Raw genomic sequence first — 22968 nt, 5'->3', positions numbered from 1 at the left:
CATGTTCGCCCTTTCAGCCGTGGGGCGTTATAATGTGACGGTTAATCCCACTATTCGTTGGTGAAACAGTAGCCCAAGAGTTGGCGGTGGGTGGTGATGACTAGCTACCCTCCTTCTGGTGTTACACTGTTAAATTAGGGACGGCTAGAGCAGATAACCCTCGAGTAGCTTTGTGCGAAATTCAAAAACAAACAAACAAAACAATCTTTAAAGATATCAAAACTCTCTAATACGGCAACAAACAAAGCTTTCCTCCTTCAAGTAAACGAATGAGAGTTTCCCACGCCATTCAAAGAACTGTTCCTGGTTTGATCACTGCCAACATTCGTTTCATCGCGAGTGAGAGCACTTTATAATTCTGTTTTTTTTTAAATAATCGTTTAAACAAACCCAAAATGTGCAAACCTCCTTAAGCAGCTAATATATAAAAAAGTACTTTAGTAAAGCTAAATTATTCAACAGAAACTATGCCTGACAAGGCCAGATGTTTAAGGTACTTGATTCGTAATTCGAGAGTTCTGAGTTTGAATCCTCATAACTCCAAACATATTCGCCCTTTCAGCCGTGGGGGCATTATAATGTAACGGCCAATCCAACTATTCGTTGGTAAAAGAGTAGCCTAATAGTTGGCGGTGGATGGTGATAACTAGCTGTCTTTCCTCTAGGCTTACACAACTAAATTAGGGACAGCTAGCGCAGATAGCTCTCGTGTAGCTTTCGTGAAATTCAAGAAACCAAACCAATGAACAAAAACTGGCAATATAGTGAAAAGAAAAATGTTTAATGACACTTTTTTAACTTACACAAAATTCAAGTTTCAAACTTGAAGTAAAGTGGGGTACGTAAATAGGCTCTATAAACCTCTGAATATGATCATAAAAATATTAGTTATTGTAAAGTGTACGAAAATATATCAGGAACTTACGAAGCAACTGTTCTATATTAAAATCATATTATTTCTTAGGAGGTTGATGGCTTCACCATGTAGGTAAAGCAACTGTGATTAAGACAATAACCGTCGCAGTATAAAGTTTAAAACTATTGTTTTAATATGGTGTACGCCTAACAATACTGTTTTACGATAAATACAATTGTCGTATTTTAAAGTTAAATTATTTACAATACAGGTCGATGGTTTAACGACGTCGTGAAAAAAACCCAATAATTCCTTTAATGTTCAGTCTTTGAAAGTTTTTACATATGTGAAAATTTGGAGAATCGTGGGGTATAAACACTTTCTTTAATTGTATGATTCATATATATGATGTATAAAAAAGGATAAAATAGAACTTTCTGGTAGAAAATAAGACCTAGTTCTACCTTTGTGGACTGATGACCTAACGTATTTAAATTACACATCATCCAATATGTTTGTTGTTATATTGGATATGTTCGACGTGAGAAAGACTGTCCTTATCTTTTGTGTTTATCATTAGATCGGGTAAGCTCCACGTGAGATAAACTGACCTTTTTGTATGTTTTATTGTTAATAGGGTTTAAATTCGTAATTGTATTTTTTAAACAAACTGCTACACTTTTGTAGAACTTTTAGAATTTCTGTATGATCCAGTAGAAAAGACATCATTATGAAGTTGATTATAACCAGTGAAACGGTAATCTGTGATGGGTATTTTGTAAATCGATAGCACGCAGATAAAGGTGCTTAAAATCTTGACGGTTTTAAATTCAATAAAACAAAAAAATTTTAATATGCAGACGTTCTCTGATTGGACAGCGGTAAATCGGTGATTATTCCAATGTGACTGTACTCTTAAGGAGACGGAAAGACTTGTATGTCTTCTTACGTGAGATAATCCTTTCAACGAAGATCACGTAACTCAAGAATCTATCCTGATTTACGATAAAAACAACTAAATGTGAACTTGTAGCTTCAAGAATCTGGACGACATGTAAAGTTTGTAATTACACATTTTATTTAAAGAGGTCAAAACAATTTTGAAGGTCAACTCAGACTATGATGAACATTAATTCAGGTCTGAAAGTCATTAATTTTGGACTACGTTTCGCTGATTTATAGATAAAATTTGTTTGTTTTGAATTTCGCACAAAGCTACAAAAGGGCTATCTGCGCTAGCGTCCGTAATTTAGCAGTGTAAGACTAGAGAAAAGGCAGTTAGTCATCACCACCCACAGCCAACTATTGGGCTACTCTTTTACCAACAAATAATGAGATTACCGTCACAATGTAACGCCCACACGGTTGAAAGGACAAGCGTGTTTGGTGTGACGGGGATTCGAACCCGCAACTCTCAAATTGAAAATCAAACGCCCTAACCAACTTGCATGCCGGGCTCGGTGCAACGGTAAGTCTGTAGGCGTATAACGTTAAGACCGGCTTTAGCCATCCATGGTGGGTATGGTACATATAGCCCATCGTGTAGTTTTTTGTTTAATTACAAACAGATATTGTTAAAACTAGTTCCATATAAACACCATAAACTAAATTTTAGTTGTTGCTGCTTTGAAATTTTACGATTGAAGTGCCTTAAAAAAATAAAAACACATAATTTCTAACAACTACCCTAAACGTGTGTCAATAAATGGAACTATACAGCCATGTCTTCATCGTTTATTTAGTGTGGCATTTTACTGTTGTTTTTTTTAATTATCGTAGGCAATGACAGGTTCCCGTTGTGTTTATGTATGTATATACCTACGTTTACTCCAAAAGACAAATGTGCTTTATAATAAAAGTCTCCCCGAGATGCCATTTTTGTTTCCAGAACATCTTGTTTTCCTCCTAATGTCCGGCAGTAAACTTAACACCAACACGAGTTGCCTAACCACCCCCCACGGGGATCCCACCGTGGGAGAATCGAGGTCTGAAGTTAAGGTTCGGTTAGAACACCTACAGAATGTCTCGCAACGGTAGCCAATCACGGTTTCTCTGGCTCTAGAGATATTTCAGCCGCGTTGTTTGTGTTTTTTTTTTTGACGGGAACTGAAGACAGTGCACTTGAAATATCCATGTTCTCTCCATCTGAACAAACATTCTATTACCGCTGATCCTGTCAAAGTTTTCCGGTAGAGAAAACTTTACACATCCATCCTGACAGCTGAACAGATCACTTGGAAACTCGGTACACCCAGCAGTGGCTACGATACGTGCTCACTGTGTTCTTCCGCCAGCTATTGAATAGAACTATATTTCACAGTCCACATATTTAGAATATTTGTTTTTTTAGTACTACGTGTAACAATATCCTATACCTTAATAATTTTATGCGCCAAATTGTTATGCAGTTCTGATTAACTGTTATTATTAATTATTCCAGTTTAACAAATATAATAATGTGGTCACGTTCTATAAATTAGGGTAGTGATTAAACGATACAAACTTCTTACACGAAACGTTTCACAAAATGTAGACGAAAGAAAAAGTGTTTAGCGGTTTCTTTTAAATAAACGACTTCCACGAGAAAGTTTTCGGAGCAGTTTTAGTTTCTGACTCGTTTCTTTTAGAAAACAGCCTTTCTGGGTTAACTGCTGTGTCGAGCAGTGTTAGTATTGGAAGTCCATAAGTTAACGATGTTCTATTCGAAGACAATAGGTTGAAACTGAGATGTGATAGTACCGTATTATTACCATTAATAATTTATTTATTTATTCGGAAAAATATTCTGAAATATTCTTTCAATATACACAGGATCACAGTTTGTTTTCTATTTATCTGATAACTTGTCTTAAAGAACAGTATAAAACAGCGAAAACAAACTTTTGCAGTTAAAGATAATGTATTGGAGCTCAACTTGAAGGAGATTTATTTGGTAGCATTTCATGTACCATTTGACCACATGAGGATAAAAACAACCTGGTAATATTCTATATATCATTTTACCACATGAGGACACCCACACTTGGTAACATTCCATATACCATTTGACCACATGAAGACACACGTAACTTGGTAACATTCCATATATCATTTGACCACATGAGGATACACACACAACTTGGTAACATTCCATATACCATTTGACCACATGAAGACACACGTAACTTGGTAACATTCCATATATCATTTGACCATATGAAGACACACGCAACTTGGTAACATTCCATATATCATTTGACCATATGAAGAAACACACAACTTGGTAACATTCCATATACCACTGAAACACGTTAGAGTACACACAACTTGATGACATTCCATATGCAATTTGACTACATGAGGACACACACGATTTGGTGACATTTCATATATCCTTATTCCTTATGTCTGTATTTCATTGTTTGTTATTTTTTGTGTTTCTATTTCATTGCCCGACATAGCCATGTGGTTAGGACGATGTACTCGTAACCTGAGGACTGCGAGATCGAATGTTCGTCATATCAAGCATGTTTTCCCTCTCAGCCGTAGGGGCATTATAATGTGACGTCAGTTCCACTGTTCGTTGGTAAAAGAATAGTCGCAGAGGGGCGGTGAATGGTGATGACTAGCTGCCTTCCTTTTAGTCTTACACTACTAAATTAGGGACGGCTAGCGCATGTGGCTTTGCACGAAAATCAAAGCGAACAAATAAAACTGTAATCTATTGTTTATTATTCCTTGTGTCTATACTACACTAATTTCCTTCCAATTAACCTGTGTTTAAATATATTTAGATTGCACTTTTTAACACAATAGTCGGTGGTTCTTTCTCGAAGATTTGCAAAGAACTTTATTACATTAACCCTCAACTTGAAGTATGCTTTAAAATGTAGTGATAAGAAAACATTCAATTTGACGATATGCAATTGAGGAGTTGATATGTTCGAAAGACGATAAAGAGTTTCATTGAAGCGCAGAATTTTTAAGGTAGGTACTGGAGTGAAGATAGACGCAAAGTTTATTGTTTTAATCGCAGGAGTAAGTCATATATTCTTGTATACTCGACTTCTGACTATAGTATGTCAGAGTGTCGTTCTGAGAACATTATCAACGTATTGTTTTTATTGTACACAGTGTTGTTATATGAATATAACCACTGTTAATCTACATATACACCCTAAACATATTTAAATAGATTGGCTAAATAGTTATTTAAGCTCCGAAAACGTTTCCAATCAACTAAAAATGTTTAAAAATAAATTATTTTAAATTTGTTAGTATTATATATATACTGTAGCTGTGCTACGTAAGTAATTATTTAATAGTTCATCAAAGACAGACAGCCGGATGTATTTATTTTTGTCGGCAGGTTTAACTCAGTGGTTGAGCGATCGCTTTGCATGCAAGATGTGCCGGGTTCGACCCCCAGATCCTCCAAAATATACCCAGCTACTAATATCTGCCTTCGTAAAGAAAGACATGAGTATTTCAGCAGGTCCGACATGGCCAGGTGATTGAGTCACTCGCCTCGTAATCTGAGGGTGACGGGTTAGAATCCCATCATTGGAAACATTTTCGCCCTGTTAACCATGGGAGCTTTATAATTTGACGGTTAATCCTACTACTCGTTGGTAAGATTATATACCAATCCATAAAAAAACTATGGTCAATACTATAAGAGTTGACGGTGAGTGGTGATGACTAGCTGCCTTCTCTCTAGTCTTACACTGTTAAATTAGGGGCGGCTAGCGCAGATAGCCATCGTGTAGTTTTGCGCGAAATTACAAACAAACCAAACCAATAATAATGTTGAACATAGAAACATTAACCATACCTCGTGCACTTAAGTCTTGTGTGAATCTCTGGTTTAATAAGTTGCAACTTACAAAATCGAACACAGAATCGTCTTCAATTTAGGAAATACCAAGTAAATTAGCAGATAGCTGTCATGTAGCTTTACAAGAAATTCCAAAAGAAACTATTTTTGTCTTTCAGAAGAATCGTATAGAACACATTTGTTACGGGTTTTGGTTCTTGTTCAACACGCTAGTATTGACCATAGTTTTTTTATGGACTTTGGTTTTTATTTACGTGCTAGTTTAGAACAAGGATATTCCCGTCTCATTTCCATGCTTCAGTTCAACGTATCTCTGGCTCACCACGCTGACGTCAGCTATGATACCTAAATAAAAGCCATAAGGACAGATGGGTCAAACGAACAGTGAGGACATTCGATTCAACGAATGGTATTACAGGCTATAATCAAGAGATTCCTGTTTTGTAGAGACGACACGAGCAGCACGACATAACATAATGTCGATTGTGAAACTATATATTCAGGTCAGATGTAATGGGCATCGTTTTTGCACTCCTTACCTCTTCAGCCTCATGAACTCATTATTTTAGAAGCTTCAGAGATCCTGGTCGGGAACAATTCATACCTCGTGCTGTTTCTCCATCCATGCGAGATGAGTGACTCCATCATCCGTCGAATAGCTGCTGGTTAACACGTAACATACGCCCAAGTTTAATAACATATTTTATATTTGAAAAGAAACCACTTACAAACACTTTGATCCTTTCCAGTTTCTGGTGTCAATGATTTCGCTAGCTTGAGAAATCGTACACTAGTGAAACACGTTTTTCAGTCTACATGATTTAAGCCTTTCATGACAATACTGACGTGATTTGACTGTAATGTGGTGCAAAGAACAGTTTTCCCCCTTGTTTTTATTTGTCATGCACGAATGATATGTAGACAGGCTTGTTCATGAGACCGTACTTCAACAAAAAATATATATTATAGAAAGATTACAGAAACCTTCTACAAATACTCTTGTTATGGCTGAGTACCTGAGACTTGTCTACAGCGCAGCCTGGTGCAAGAAGTACACACACAAAAAAAGACACCAAAATCGGGATTTTGATGAAGAGTACAACACTATTGAAGAAAAAGAAGATTAGGGTTCTGATGTATAATACAATACTGTTGGAAAAAAAGGAAGATTGGGGTTTTGATACAGAATACAACACTGAGAGAAAAAAGGAAAATTAGTGTTCTAATGTAGAATACAACACTGTTGGAGAAAATAAAAGCTAAGGTTCTGATGCAGAATACAGCAATGTTAGAAAAAAGCAAGATTAGGATTCTGAAACACAATACAACACTGTTGGAAAAAAGGAAGATTAGGGTTCTGAAATAGAATACAACACTGTCGGAGAAAAGGGAAGATTAGGGTTATGATGTAGAAAAAACATTGCTTGAAAAAGAGAAGATTAGGGTTTTCGTGTAGAATACAACACTGTTGGAGAAGAAAGAAGATTAGGTTCTGATTTAAAATACAACACTGCAGAAGAAGAAAGAAGATTAGGTTCTGTTTTAGAATACAACAGTGTTGGAAAAGGGAAGATTAATGTTCTGATGTAGAATACAACACTGGTGAAAAAAAGAAGACTAGAGTTCTGACTTAGAATACAAAATTTTGGAAAAAAGAAAATTAGGGTTCTGATGAAGAATACAGCAGTGTTGGATAAAGTAAAAAATAAGGTTCTGATATAAAATATAGCTATTTTGGAAAAAAGAAAAATTAGGATTCTGATGTGGAATACAAAACTGTTGGAAAAATGAAAAGCAAACTTCTAATGTAGAATACAGCACTGTCGGTAGAAATGGAAAATTATGTTTTCATATAGAATACAACACTGTAGGAGAAAAATGAAGATCAGGGATCTGATGTAGAATACAACACTGATGGAAAAAGGGAAGATTAGGCTTTTGATGTAGAATACAAGGGTTGGAAGAAAAAGAAGATTTGGGTTCTGATACAGAGTACAACACTGTCGGAAAAAAGGAAAGAGTAGTGTTCTGAAGTAGAATATAACACTGTTGGAAAAAAGAAAAAATAGGAATCTCATACCAAATAAAACACTGCTGGAAAGAGAAAGATTAGGGTTGTGATATAGAAAATAACACTGTTGGAAAAAAGGAAAATTAAGGTTCTGATGCTAAATAACACACCGTTTGAAAAAAGAAGATTAGCGATCTGAAACAGAATACAACACTGTTGGAAAAAAAAGATTAGAGTTCTGATATAGAATACAACAATGTTGGAAAATATGGAAGATTAGGATTCTGATGTAAAGTACAACACTTGGTAAAAAGGAAAGATGAGGGTTTTGATGTAGAATATAACAGTGTTGGTAGAAAAAGAAGATTTGGGTTCCAATTTAGAATACAACATTGTTGTAAAAACGGAAGATTAGGGTTCTAATGTTAGAAAAAACACTTGGAGAAATAGAAAGATTAGGGTTCTGATATAGATCACAACACTGTCGGATGAAACGGAAGATTAGGATTCTTATGTAGAAAGAACACTTAAAGAAAAGGAAAATTAAGGTTTTGAGGTAGAATACAACACTGTTCGTAAATATGGAAAATTATGTTCTGATATAGAATACAACACTGTTGGAAAAAATGAAGATTAGGGTTTTGATGTAGAATACAACAGCGTTGGAAGAAAATGAAGATTCGAGTTCTGATACAGAGTACAACACTGTCAGAGAAAAGGAAAGGTTAGGGTTCTGATTAGAATTCAACACTGTTCGAAATAGGGAACATTAAGGTTATGATATGGAATACAACATTATTGAGAGAAAAAAAGGATAGATTACTGATGTAGAATAAAAATCTGTTGGAAAAACGGAAGGGAAGATTAGTGTTCTGATGTAGAATACAAAACAATTGGAAAAAGGGAATATTAGGGTTCTTATATATAATACATCACTGTTGAAAAAAGGAATATTAGGGTTTAGATGTAGAATACAGCACTGTTGGAGAAAGTGGAAGGGAAATTTACTGTTTTGATGTAGAATACAACACTGTTGAAAAACCGAGAAGATAAGGATGCTGATGTTGAATACAACAATGCTAGAGAAACGGAGAAGAAGGGTTCTGATTTAGAATACAAAACTGTTGGAAAAAAGGAATATTAAGGTTATGACATAAAATACAACAACGTTGACAGAAATGAAGATTAGATTTCTGATGTAGTATATAATACTGTTAAATAAAACGGAAGAGAAGTTTAGGGTTCTGATATAAAATACAACACTGACGGAAAAAAGTGAGATAAGGGTTGTGATGTAAAATACAACAGTGCTGGAGAAAAGTAATATTAGGGTTCTCATATGGAATACAAAACTGTTGGATGAAAAGGAAGATTAGGGTTCTGATATAGAACACACTATCGGAAAAAAGGGAAGTAAGTCTTTTGAAGTAGAATAAAACACTGTTGGAAAAAGGAAAATTAGGGTTCTGATGTAGAATATAACAAACACTTTTGGAAAAAAGGAATATTAAGGTTCTGATACAGAATACAACACTGTAAGAAGAGGGAAGATTAGGGTTCTTATGTATTTGTTTGTTTGTTTTGGAATTTCGCACAAAGCTACTCGAGGGGTATCTGTGCTAGCCGTCCCTAATTTAGCAGTGTAAGACTAGAGGGAAGGCAGCTAGTCATCACCACCCACAGCCAACTCTTGGGCTACTCTTTTACCAACGAATAGTGGGATTGACCGTCACATTATAACGCCCCCACGGTTGGGAGGGAGAGCATGCTTGGCGCGACTTGGGCGCGAGGTTCTTATGTAGAATACAACACTGTTGGAAAAAGAAAATTAGGGTTCTGATGTAGAACACAACACTCTTGGAAAAATGGAATATTGAGATTCTGATACAGAATACAACACTATATGAAAAGGGAAGATTCGTGTTCTTATGTAGATTTTGTTTGTTTGTTTTGGAATTTCGCACAAAGCTACTCGAGGGCTATCTGTGCTAGCCGTCCCTAATTTAGCAGTGTAAGACTAGAGGGAAGGCAGCTAGTCATCACCACCCACCGCCAACTCTTGGGCTACTCTTTTACCAACGAATAGAGGGATTGACCGTCACATTATACACCCCCACGGCTGGGAGGGCGAGCATGTTTAGCGCGACGCGGTCGCGAACCCGCGACCCTCGGATTACGAGTCGCACGCCTTACGCGCTCGGCCATGCCGGGCCCTCTTATGTAGAATACAACACTGTTGGAAAAGGAAGATTAGGGTTATGATATAGAATACGACATTTTTGAGACAAAGAAAGATTAGATATAAGATGTAGATACAACACTGTTGGAGAAAACGGAAGGAAAGTTTATTGTTTTGATGTAGAATACAACACTGTCGAAGAAAGGGAAGATTAGGGTTCTGATATAGAACACAACACTCTCGGATAAAAAGAAGATGGAGATCTGATATAGAATATAACACTGTTGGAGAAAAAGGAAGATTAAGGTTCTGATGTAGAATACAGCACTGTCGTAAAAAAAGGAAGATTATGGTTTTTATGTAGAATACATCACTGTTGGAAAAGAGGAAAATTAGGGTTCTGATGTAGAATACAACACTGGTGAAAAAGGAAGATTACAACATTATTGGAGTAAATGAAAATTAAGGTTCTGATGCAGAATACAACACTTGTAAAATGGAAGATTATGGTTCTGAAACAGAATAAAACACTGTTGGAAAAAGGAAGAGTAGGGTTCTCATATAGAATAGAACACTGTCGGAGAAAAGGGAAGATTTGAGTTTTGATGTACAATAAAACACTGTTGGAAAAGAAAGATTAGATTTCTGATGTAGAATACAACACTGTTGAAAAAGGGATGATTAGGGTTCTCATGCAAAATACAACAGCGTTGGATGAAAAGAGATTTGAGTTCTGATGTAGAATAAACATTGTTGGAAACATTGGAATATTAGTGTTCTAATATAGAATACATCACTGTTATAAAAAGGAAACTTAGGGTTCTGATGCAGAATATAACACTGTTGAAAAAAAGGGAGATAAAGGTTCTGATGTAGAATACAACAGTGTTGGAGAAAAGTAATATTAGGGTTCTCATATAGAATACTAAACTGTTGGAGAAAAAGGAAGATTAGAGTTCTGATATAGAATATAAAAATCTCAGAAAATCGAAAATTACTGTTTTGATATAGAAAACAACACTGTCGAAAAAAGGAAGGATTAGGGTTCTAATATAGAATACGAGGTTTGTTCAAAAAATACGCGGACTGACGTCATAAAACAAAATGTACTTTATTTAGAAGTTACAGGTCTGGGACCCCTTCAAAGTACTCTCCTCCCCAACGCACACACTTATCCCAACGGTGTTTCCACTTGTTGAAACAGTCCTGGTACGCTTCTTTTGTAATGACCTCCAGCTCCTTCGTCGCATTTGCCTTAATCTCGGGAATCGTCTCAAATCTTCTTCCTTTCAAGGGTTTTTTGAGTTTGGGGAACAAGAAAAAATCGCAAGGAGTAAGGTCAGGTGAGTAGGGTGGTGGGGAAAAACAGTGATCGAGTGTTTGGCCAAAAAACTCACGAGTTCTGAGGCACACATTTCGCAGCAACGCGGTGCATCTTCAATTTTTCGGTCAAAATCTCGTAACAAGATCCAACTGATATCCCACACTCTTCAGCAAGCTCCCTGACAGTCAGACGTCGATTTGCCCGCACCAGGGTGTTGATTTTGTCGACGTGTGGGTCGTCAGTTGACGTGGAAGGACGTCCAGGACGCTCATCATCTTCAATGGACTGTCGACCATCCTTAAAACGTTCATGCCACTTGAAACATGCCGTACACTTCATAGCAACATCACCGTAAGCCGTGTTAAGCATAGCAAAAGTTTCAGTCTCAGATTTTCCAACTTTAACACAAAATTTCACAGCAAGTCGTTGCTCCTTCAGGTCATTCATTCTGAAATCTGCCAAACGAAAAAATCGAACTTCACTTAAAACCGCATAGCTAATACACAAATGAAGATATCTGCAATCGAGAAATGGCGTCGTAATCAGCTGATCTGTGCAAACCTAGCGACACCAAGCGGATTCCTCTGGAACCAACTGGAGCCGCGCAATTCAAACAGTCCGCGTATTTTTTGAACAGCCCTCGTACTACATTCTCATAAATAGAGAAGATTCGGGTTCTGATGTAGAATATTATACTGTTGGAAAAAGGAAACATTAGGGTTCTGATATAGAATACATCACGGTTTAATAAAAGGAATATTGTGGTTTCGATGTAGAATACAACACTGTTGGAAAAAGGAAAAACTTGGGTTCTGATGTGGAATACAGCACTTTTGGAGAAAAAGAAAATTAGGGTTCTGACGTAGAATACAACACTGTTTGAGAAAAGGAAGATTAGGATTCTCATACAAATTACAACGCTCTTGGAAAGAGGAAGATTAGGGTTCTGATATAGAATACAACAGTTTTGGAGAAATGTAATACAAGGGCTCTGATATAGAATACAACACTGTTGGAGAAAAACGAAGATTAGGGTTCTGACGCAGAAAACAACACCGTTGGAAGAAAGAAAGAGTTTTCATACAGAATATAACACTGATGAAAAGAGGAAGATTAGTGTTCTGATGTAGAATATAACACTGTTGGAACAAAAGCAAGATGTGTGTTCTGATACACAGAACTACACTGTCAGAGAGAAGGAAAGATTAGGGTTGAAATGTAGAATACAACAGTCTTGGAAAAAATGAAGATTAGGGTACTGATGTAGAATACAACACTTGGAAAAAGAAAATTTAGGTTCTGATGTATAATACAGTACTGTTGAAAAAATGAAAATTAGAGTTCTTTTATAGAATACAGCTCTGTTGAAGAAAAGGAAAGATTAGGGTTCTGATATAGAATAGAAAACTGTCGGAGAAAAGGGGAGATTAGGGTTCTGAAGCAGGATACAACACTGTTGATAAAATGAAGATTCGGGTTCTCATACCGAATATAACACTATTAGAAAAAGGAAAATTAGGGGTGTGATATAGATTACAACACTCGTGAAAAAAAAAGGCAAATTAGATTTCTGATGTAGAATACAACACTGTCGGAGAAAAGGAAGATTAAAGTTCTGATATAGAATACAACGCTTTCGGCGAAAAATAATGATTTGGGTTCTGATGTAGAATACAACACTATCGGAGAAAAAAAATTAGGGTTCCGATATAGAATACAAAACTGTTCGAAAAAAGAAAGATTAGGGTTCTAATACAGAATACAACACTGTCGGAGGAAAGGGAAAATTAGGGTTCTGATGCAAAATACATCATTGTTGGAAAAAAGGGAAGATTAGGATTCTGATGTAGGTTACAACACTGTTGGAAAAAAGGAAGATTAGAATTCTGATACAAAATATAACACCGTTGAAAAAGAAAGATTAGTGTTCTGATATAGTATACAACACTATTGAAAGAGGAGAAAGATTAGGGTTCTGATGTAGGATACAACACTGTAAAAGAAAGGAGAATTAGGGCTCTGATGTAGAATATAACACTGTTGGAAAAAGGAAGATTAGGGTTTCGATGTAAAATATCACACTGTTGGAAAAAAGGGAAGATTAGGGTTCTGATATAGAATACAAAACTGTCGGACAAATAAAGATTAGGGTTGTGATGTAGAATACAACACTGTTGAAGATGAGGTGAGAGAAAGATTGGATCAGATCAACACGATGTTGATCTTTAGTAGTCGTCAGCTATTTAACTAACGAATGTTCCTAAGAAAATGTGTCAGTGCTATTATAGTTCTTACTTTTAGATGTCATTAAAACAATTAGATGACATATCAAAAGTCCTTGGACAAGAATGTTTCAAGTAAAAAATTGATAATTTCTAGAATTCTGTTAGCCATAATTATATCATGATAATTGATATAATGCAATTATATCAATCCATCAGTCCAGTCACGTGTATTTGGGGAAGGGGGAGCTCAAATTCTTATCTTAACGCTCTTTATTTCCAAAGATGCCCTTTTTCCTCAGAAATAGAAACGCTTGTTTCTACATCTTACTTGCAGCGAGGTATTAGAAAAAAAATCGACTTCAAAATGGATTCAACACGAGGGCCTTTGAGAATTTGCACCCAAAAAATAATTGTGCTCTGCTATTAAGTAGTAACCCTCTTACTTGGCTTGGGAACAAGATCAAGGACATGGCACAGACAACTTATTCATCAGCTCTGTGATTTGAAAGAAACAACGAATTCAGTGTTAATACGCAAGAAAAAATGTAAATGTTTATAAGGTCAACTAAAATGGGATAAAAGAGTATATGTTTGCTTCTTGTGGAATTTTACCCATACAGGGGCAATCCAGAGTCATCATACTCTTGTCTTTTTACACATATCAAGTCACCCCAACAATAGCCTTAATTTAAGAAACAACAAATTCTTGGTAAAAAATTTTATTTAATATCTCTCAAGCCTAAAACGCCTTAAATACAACCCATCATGTTCAGAAACTTGTTTCTCTTCACTCTGGTTTCAATGCAGGAAATAGAACCAGAGATTCCAGAGAACCTTACCCATCAATGATCCCTTCCCTTTCAATGCCCTATGGACAACATTGGACATACCTGTTACCAAAAAGCTTAACAGGGTTTTATAAGACACACCTAGAAACATCCTGAGAAGAATGTGAAAAATATCCATACCCGGTTACATCTAGAACCCAGACTCTAGATAGAGCAAAAACTACGTTTCATTCCTTCATAATAACTATGTTATGTTATGTTACAATTACTATGTTATGAAATGTTGTAATGTTACTATGCAATGTTATGAAATGTTGTTATGTTAATATGTAACGTTATGAAATGTTATGTTACAATGTAAGATATGTTACATAACAACATTTCATAACGTTACAATGTAATGTTATGTTATAATTACTATGTTATGAAATGTTGTGATGTTACTATGTAATGTTATGAAATGTTGTTATGTTACTATGTAATGTTATGAAATGTTGTTATGTTACTATGTAATGTTATGTTATAATTACTATGTTATGAAATGTTGTGATGTTACTATGTAATGTTATGTTACAATTACTATGTTATGAAATGTTGTTATGTTACTATGTAATTTTATGTTACAATTACTATGCTATGAAATGTTGTTATGTTGCTATGTAATGTTATGTTACAATTACTATGTTATGAAATGTTATGTTACTACGTAATGTTATGTTATAATTACTATGTTATGAAATGTTGTTATGTTACTGTGTAATGTTTTGTTATAATTACTATGTTATGAAATGTTGTTATGTTACTATGTAATGTTTTGTTATAATTACTATGTTATATTATGTTATTTTACCGATATATTTTCAAAACTTCATTGTACATTTACAACAAGAACACGTAATATAACAGTTACCGACTAAAGTGTAGAACAACACCTTCATCCTAACGATACGTAAAATAACAGCTACAGACTGAATAATAGAACAATAGCTTCATCCTAACTACATGCGACAAAACAGTTACAAACTGATATGAAGAACAAAAGCTTCATCCTAAGAACACGTGATATAACAATTACAGAGTGAAGTATAGCACAACAGCTTCATCTTCACAACATGGGACATAACAGTTACAGATTGAAGCATTGAAAACTAGCTTCATCCTAAAAGCACGTAAAATAACAGTTTCCGACTGAAGTGTAGAGAAATAGCTTCATACTCACAACTCGTGAAATGACAGTTACAGTCTGAAGTATAGGACAATAGATTTATCCTAACGACACGTGATATAAGAGTTACAAATAGAAGGAGAGAACAATAGCTTTATTCTGAAGACAAGTGACATAACAGCTACAGACTAAAGTGTAGAACAATAGCTTCATCCTAACGATACTTAATATAACAGTTACAAACTGAAGTGTAGAACAGTAGTTTCGTCATAACAACATCTGACATAATAGTTTTCTACTGAAGTGTAGACCATTAGCTTTATCCTAACAACGTGATATTACAGCTACATATAGAAGGATAGAACAATAGCTTCATCCTAAAAACACGTGATATAACAATTACAGATAGAAGTATAGTACAATAGCTTCATAAACGACACGTGATATAACAATTACAGATAGAAGTATAGTACAATAGCTTCATAAACGACACGTGATATAACAATTACAGATAGAAGTATAGTACAATAGCTTCATAAACGACACGTGATATAACAATTACAGATAGAAGTATAGTACAATAGCTTCATACTAACGACACGTGATATACGTTACCGACTGAAGGGTAGAACAAAAGCTTCATTTATCGATACATGATATAACAGCTACAGACTAAATTAGAGAACAATAGTTTCATCCTAATAATGCATGATATAACAGTTAGAGTTTAAGTCATAGAACAATAGCTTCATCTCAACAACACGTGATTTAACAGCTACATATAGAAGGATAGAACAATAGCTTTAACCTAACAACACGTGATATAAGAATTACAGTCTCAAGTGTAGAACAATAGCTTCCTCCTAGCAAAACGTGATATAACAGATACAGACTGTGTAGAACAAAATCTTCATCCTAACAACACGTAACGTAACAGTTAGAGAATGAATCATAGAATAATAGCTTCATCATAAGAACATGTGATATATTTATTACATATAAAATGATAGAAGGATAACTTTAATCTAACAACAGTGATTTAAGAGTTACAGACAGAAGGATAGACCAATAGCTTTACCCTAACAGCACGAGATATAAGAGTTACAGACAGAAGTTTGGAACAATAACTTCATTCTCACAACTCGTGATATAACAGAGAATCTGAAGTGCTGAACAATAGCTTTAGCTTAACAATACGTGATATAACAGTAACAGATTCAGGTGTAGAACGATAGCTTCATCCTAATAACACGTAATATAAAAGTTACAGACAGAATCAATAAGGAATAGCATCATCCTAACAACACGTAATATAAAAGTTACAGACAGAATCAATAAAGAATAGCTTCATCCTAACAACACGTAATATATAAGTTACACAAAATATATAGAAAATTAGCTTTATCTTTACAATACATGATATAAAAGCTACATGTAGAAGGATAAAACAATAGCTTTATCCTAACAACACGTGATATAATAGCTACAGACTGAAGTGCAGAACAATAGCTTCATCCTAACAACATGTGATATAATAGCTACAGACTAAAGTGTAGAACAATAGTATCATCCTTACAACAAGTGATGTTATAGTTACAGATTGATGTGTAGAACAATAGCTTCATTCTAACATGTGATATAATAGTTTACACTGAAGTGTAGAACAATATAGCTTCTTCCTAACAACATGTGATACAATAATTACACACTGAAGTGCAGAACAATAGTTTCATCCTAAGAATGTGTGATATAATAGTTACAGACTGAAGTGTAGAACAATAGTTTCATACTAACAATGTGTGATATAATAGTTACACACTGAACTGTAGAACAATAGCTTCATACTAACAATGTGTGATATAATAGTTACAGACTGAAGTATAGAACAATAGCTTTATACTAACAATGTGTGATATAATAGTTACAGACTGAAGTGTAGAACAATAGCTTCATACTAACAATGTGTGATATAATAGTTACAGACTAGAGCAATAGCTTCATACTAACAATGTGTGATATAATAGTTACAGACTGAAGTGTAGAACAATAGCTTCATACTAACAATGTGTGATATAATAGTTACACACTGAAGTGTAGAACAATAGCTTCATACTAACAATGTGTGATATAATAGTTACAAACTGAACTGTAGAACAATAGCTTCATACTAACAATGTGTGATATAATAGTTACAGACTGAAGTGTAGAACAATAGCTTCATACTACAATGTGTGATATAATAGTTACAGACATAGCTTCAGACTTTTTTTTTTGTAAGATAGATAATTTGTATAATATGTAATTTCCTCAGTTTGTCTTTGTTCGTGACGTCCAACCTCACAACAATAAAAACTAGATACTCAAGCCAAATGAGAATAAATTGTTAGCTTCTCAGGTCTGTTGAATATTGTAGCCCTAAAGGGACAATAAAAACTGGGAGAGACAAATCAATCACGTAGTCTTGCAGCTTGTTGGTGTGTTGAGAACTGTACAGATTTTACCTCTTAGAAAAAAAATCACTGAATGAAACTCTAACAAACAACATTTTCGAAATTAACACGTCGGTATTTGTTTTATCTTAGTTTCTTGTTGTCAGGGCTATTTCACAAAGCAACGTGAAACATTCGATTTAATGGAGAGACAATATGTGCGTACGACGTGGTAAAGTGAGCGTCTATCGACCTACACCATTAAGTTAAAAGCTGAAGGCCAACGTATTCCTTTTAAGATTACCGAGTTATTGTCAGAAATATGTTACCGCGAACAACAGACGGATTTTGACGTTTGAACTTTCCAGAGTTAAACATTAAATATTTGTTTAGCTTTGGAAAGTTGAGAACTTATCCTATATATTGTTAGGAGAATAATATTATTTCAATATAATTCTAGATCGCTAAATGGCTTTACTCACTTCTTGTTCAAATCTACTTATAGGTTGTAGCCCAACGTTTGTGTTATCTAAATACAAGAAATATTTGAGACTACCCATTTTGTGTGTAACTGAAGAAAATACAAATGAAAAGTCAACATTCCTAAATCGGTACACCTTACATGGGCTAGCTTGTACTTTGTTCCACACCCACAAGAAATAGGCAAGTGAGCTACATAAGTTGGTTTGTCAGTAAAACCTTTCATGTTTCTCTCAGTTCTAGGAGACAATATGTTAGTTACTTCAAGCAACAGTTTTAATAAGAATGTACAATTCCCAGAATTAACTTCAAAATTAGGTTAAGATGAGGTACTTCATGAAATAAATAAGATGATTCGATACACTTCTTGGTTTAAGTAATGGAAAGTATCAGAATATATTTTGCAGTTAGATGGTGCAAAGGAATTTAACCTTATGTTAACACCCTAAAGAGATGTATTATTTGAAGTTAATACGACACTGGAAAACAAAGGAATTTAACCTTACGTGAACACCTTAAAGAGATGTATTATTTGAAGTTAATACGACACCGTAAAACAAAGGAATTTAACCTTATGTGAACACCCTAGGAAGATGTACTATTTGAAATTAATATGAAAATGGAAAACAAAGGAATTAACCTCATGTGAACACCCTAGAGAGATGTATTATTTGAAGTTAATATGAGACTGGAAAACAAGGGATTATTTTTAATTTAGTCAGATGCTGAGAGGAGTTACACAGAACGTTTGAAGACAAATAAAACCGAAATATTTTGAGAATCTAGTCAGATATTAGAACAGATTACACAGTTTTTAAAAAGTTAGTAATACATGTGGAGCAATTAATTTAACTTAGGAACTTTCTTCAAAAACCGGTAGGACTATTGTTTCGTAGTGAATTGGAGCGAGACTTAAGTCCTGAACAAGGCGTTTCTGGATTAGTCAGAACAAACTATGAAATCATTAAGTGGTAGTGGAGAACTTCTGATGTATATATACAGTTAGAGTGAAATCCCATAATTGCTATTTTTAATCGAAACAAAACGTGTGAGCTTTGAAAAACGTATGATAGTTTGTTGTTAGGCCTAAAACATGAAACCTTGTATTAATTTCAATTTAATATTTTACACTAAGAGTGTTTGATTTGTTTGTTGTTTAGCACGGGCTATCTGTGTTGTGCCCACCACACCTATAACCGGTTTTTAGCGTTATAGGCTATCAAAGTTACCGCTGAGAGCACTCATCGCTAGGGGGCACACTCAGTTCGAGATGTATGTCAAAATATAGAGTATATATATCATGCTTTCTAGAAGTAAAATGGGTATTAGACAAAAGCTACATAGTTGTTTTATAACAGAAAACCAAAACTTATGTAGTCAGCCGATGGGGAAACAAATATTTCATTCGGTGACTAACGTAGCTTTGCTCTAAACTAACAAAACAAAATGAACCTTTAGCCATCTAAAGGAAAGCTTCTTGGTAGTTAGTAATGTTACCGAAATCCTGTCGCTTTAGTTGGATTGGATAAACAATTTCAATTGATTAAAATAAAATCGCGCGTCGCGAGACAGTAGCTACATTACGTATCATCAGATGGTGCAGACCGGGTCGGCTTGAAGGTACGGGGACTGTACAAACTATAACATGAGGAGCTAGATCGGTGGAGGGAGGGAGGGGGAAACAGAGAGACAGGTTGAAATATGATACACGCTTAACTTACGTTTTGTTTCCATACAGAAAGGATGACACGACATATTTATATATAGGTCGCTCTATGAACCGGAATATTCGAAAAGCAAACAATATGCACCGTCATAAATGCCAACGTGTTTAATTTAAATAATAGTACGAATGTTCCACTTTACACTGTAGTTATTTATCTTGTTTTAGATGTTTCGAAAAATTTGTATAGAATTTTTTACAAGTGTGGTTTCTGTTCACCCACATGTATATCTGTTATTAAACGTTATAACATAACTCTGTCTGTTTTAGATTTTTTACACAAAGATAACGTTGCGCGAAATTCAAAAACAAACACACCAGTAGTAAACTAAGGAACACTAAACAACTGTGTTATAACCAGTGGTAAACAAAGGAACATAAAACAAATGTGTTATAACCAGTAGTAAACTAAGGAACATTAAACAACTGTGTTATAACCAGCAGTAAACTAAGGAACATAAAACAACTGTGTTATAACCAGTAGTAAACAAAGGAACATTAAACAACTGTGTTATAACCAGTAATAAACTAAGGAACATAAAACAATGTGCCACGCATTATTTATGGTGAGGAAGAAACTATACACCATGAGGTAAATGTGCCCAGAAATAAACAATGAACCATGAATTAAGTATAATAAAGAAACAATTATAAACCATGAATTAGATATGCACAGCGCAAAACTTTAACCACGAATATTTAACACATTAAATCAGGGTTCAAAGTTTCTTCATCAGCAACAATAATTTCAGTATGGCCTACAATTACCTGAATGTGTTATAATAATTATCTCAGTGTGGTACCATAAATATCACAGTGTAATATTAGAACTATCTCAGTGTGATACAACAACAAAGATCTTAGTGTGACACAACTGTCATAATGTGATATTATAACTATCTTAATGTGATATAGCAATTATCTCAGTGTGATACAACTATTTTTGAGTACGGTAACAACTATCTTAGTGTGATACAGCTATTCTTGAGTAAAATAACAACTATCTCAGTGTGATACAACAACTAACTCAATATGATACAGCTATTTTTGAGTATGATACAACAATTATCTTAGTGTGATATAACAACTATCTCAGTGTGATCCAAGAACAACCTGCGTCAGCTGGAATGAAAACTTAATATTACTTAGAAAAAACTAAACTTACATCCAAGATCCAAGCGATGAAACGTGGGTAATGTTCAGAAGAGCCAATAAAACGACATGAACAATGTTATTCATGGCCTTCTTCTCATTTAGTGTCCAGTTGGTCAAATTAAAAGTGTTCTGGTCAGTCCATACTTCCCTTGCTTCACCGAGGAACACGATTCAACGTCTTGCGCATGACCGTAACACGCGTCTTCATCTAAAGCAGATTTTTAATAAAATTAAACACGTGAGACAAACTACAACCAGGTTTATTTTAATCATACAAATGAAACTAAAATACGTAAATCATAATGTGATTTAAATAGTATATTTTCTTCATTTACATGTGTGAAAATTTCTGTTCTCAGGAAAGAGTGTCATATTATTTACTACAGCCAGCCCGCTGCACATATCCACCAGAGATAAGGAATATTCTAGGGTCTGTCAAGTGTAAGGGATAAAAACCAGAATTTCCCAGCAGCGGTTATATAACATTTTTCCACACACAGAAATACGGCACATGGAAACAACTTTTTGTACCAGTACCTCTCGCCCTCCGACTGAACGGCGCGCTTGACTCGCGAAAACTTCTACTAATTACCGACTCTTCAGAAACTTTTACCGAGGCGACAAATGGTCGTAACGCCGGCAGCAGAACGGGCTCTTTTATAAAGGACCGAGTTAGTTGGGTTGCTTTATGTATCTCAAGTTAGAGGTCGCAACACGCTAACAAACTGTGGTTGTTACTACTTGTAATCCTCACAAGTGTCCTATTGGTTGAAGAGGGGGGGATGTATAATCAAGATATGCAGCCCGTGGAGCATTTTGTGTGCATTTCGAAATAGAAGCTGGGGGACCCGTGTTGTCACAGTGCTCCGAAGTCTTGGAATGTCGCTACAGCGAATGGTAGGAAATCCAGTAACACCCGTCATGTTGATTGGCTAAAACAAGCTATTAGCCTGCGGGATTAACCACTTGGATAGCAGCAGCAGATCTAGCTGATAATCTGGGAAAACACTACATGATTTCATGTATAATTAAGAAAATAGGCACAGTCCTAAATATGTTTAACTTGACTCCCAATCATTCAAACGGCTGGAGAAGACAAATCGCCGTCAGTAGATGCACTACAGTAGAAACTTAAACTCTTTCAATAAAGGTCTTCCTATCTTTACGATACGAAAATCGGATAGAGAACTGAAATCCAGTAAAGTAACAGGATTCGATCATGGTTCAGCTCATGAAGTTGGGCGAGTGACATAAATCAAGTTTCCTACAACTAGATCTGTTGACCATTTCTGTAAAATACATTTTTTTCTTCTCATAAAATATTTCGTTGGATTTCGAAACAACTTGCTACTATCATTTTTTCTGTTTTATTTTTCTGTACGTTGACTTAAAGATCTGACTTCAATCACTTCGCTGTTCTTATTGTGGCTACACAAATATCGTCGTTCACAGATACGCGCCTTATTTCTCATCGCCTAACGTTTCGCAGGCAGTTGAGCCCTAAAATATAACACAGACCACCACGAACAAAAGTGAGGATTGTAGCTTGGACGAATCGTCTAAACATAACAAATGTCTTCAGACATTGTTTGTTTGTTTAGGATGTCTGAGCTTAGTTATTCCTGCTATCTGCGCTAGCCATCCTTTATTTTAAACTGATAAACTAGAAGGAAGGCAGCCTACTTACCAGCACCTACCGCCAACTCTTAGGATACTCTTGTCCGATTGATCGTCTTTTTTATAATGGCCCCAAATTGGAAGGCACGAAATATAGATATTTTTTGGGGGAGGGGAGATGATGATAACAGAAAAGAATG

General features: G+C 35.1%; 1 protein-coding gene across 2 annotated transcripts in view; it reads right to left on the bottom strand.

The window, feature by feature from the left end:
* LOC143238131 (protein Wnt-5b-like) overlaps positions 1 to 22968 on the bottom strand; it is a 158529-nt gene that overhangs the window by 40312 nt on the left and 95249 nt on the right. Inside the window, exons 1-2 of one of the 2 annotated variants that reach the window (XM_076478097.1) lie at positions 21487 to 22027; positions 21162 to 21359 (exon numbers count right to left, since the gene is read on the bottom strand). In XM_076478097.1, the coding sequence (XP_076334212.1) occupies positions 21162 to 21235 (74 nt within the window). In that variant the 5' untranslated portion in view covers positions 21236 to 21359; positions 21487 to 22027. Of the gene's footprint in view, positions 1 to 21161; positions 21360 to 21486; positions 22028 to 22968 lie in introns of those variants that run through there. The other variant, XM_076478096.1, reaches the window with a different exon arrangement.

The sequence above is a fragment of the Tachypleus tridentatus genome, chromosome 13 (assembly GCF_004210375.1).
Source record: "Tachypleus tridentatus isolate NWPU-2018 chromosome 13, ASM421037v1, whole genome shotgun sequence".
In the NCBI taxonomy this organism is placed as follows: domain Eukaryota; kingdom Metazoa; phylum Arthropoda; class Merostomata; order Xiphosura; family Limulidae; genus Tachypleus; species Tachypleus tridentatus.
This window is presented reverse-complemented; position numbering and strand designations above follow the sequence as displayed.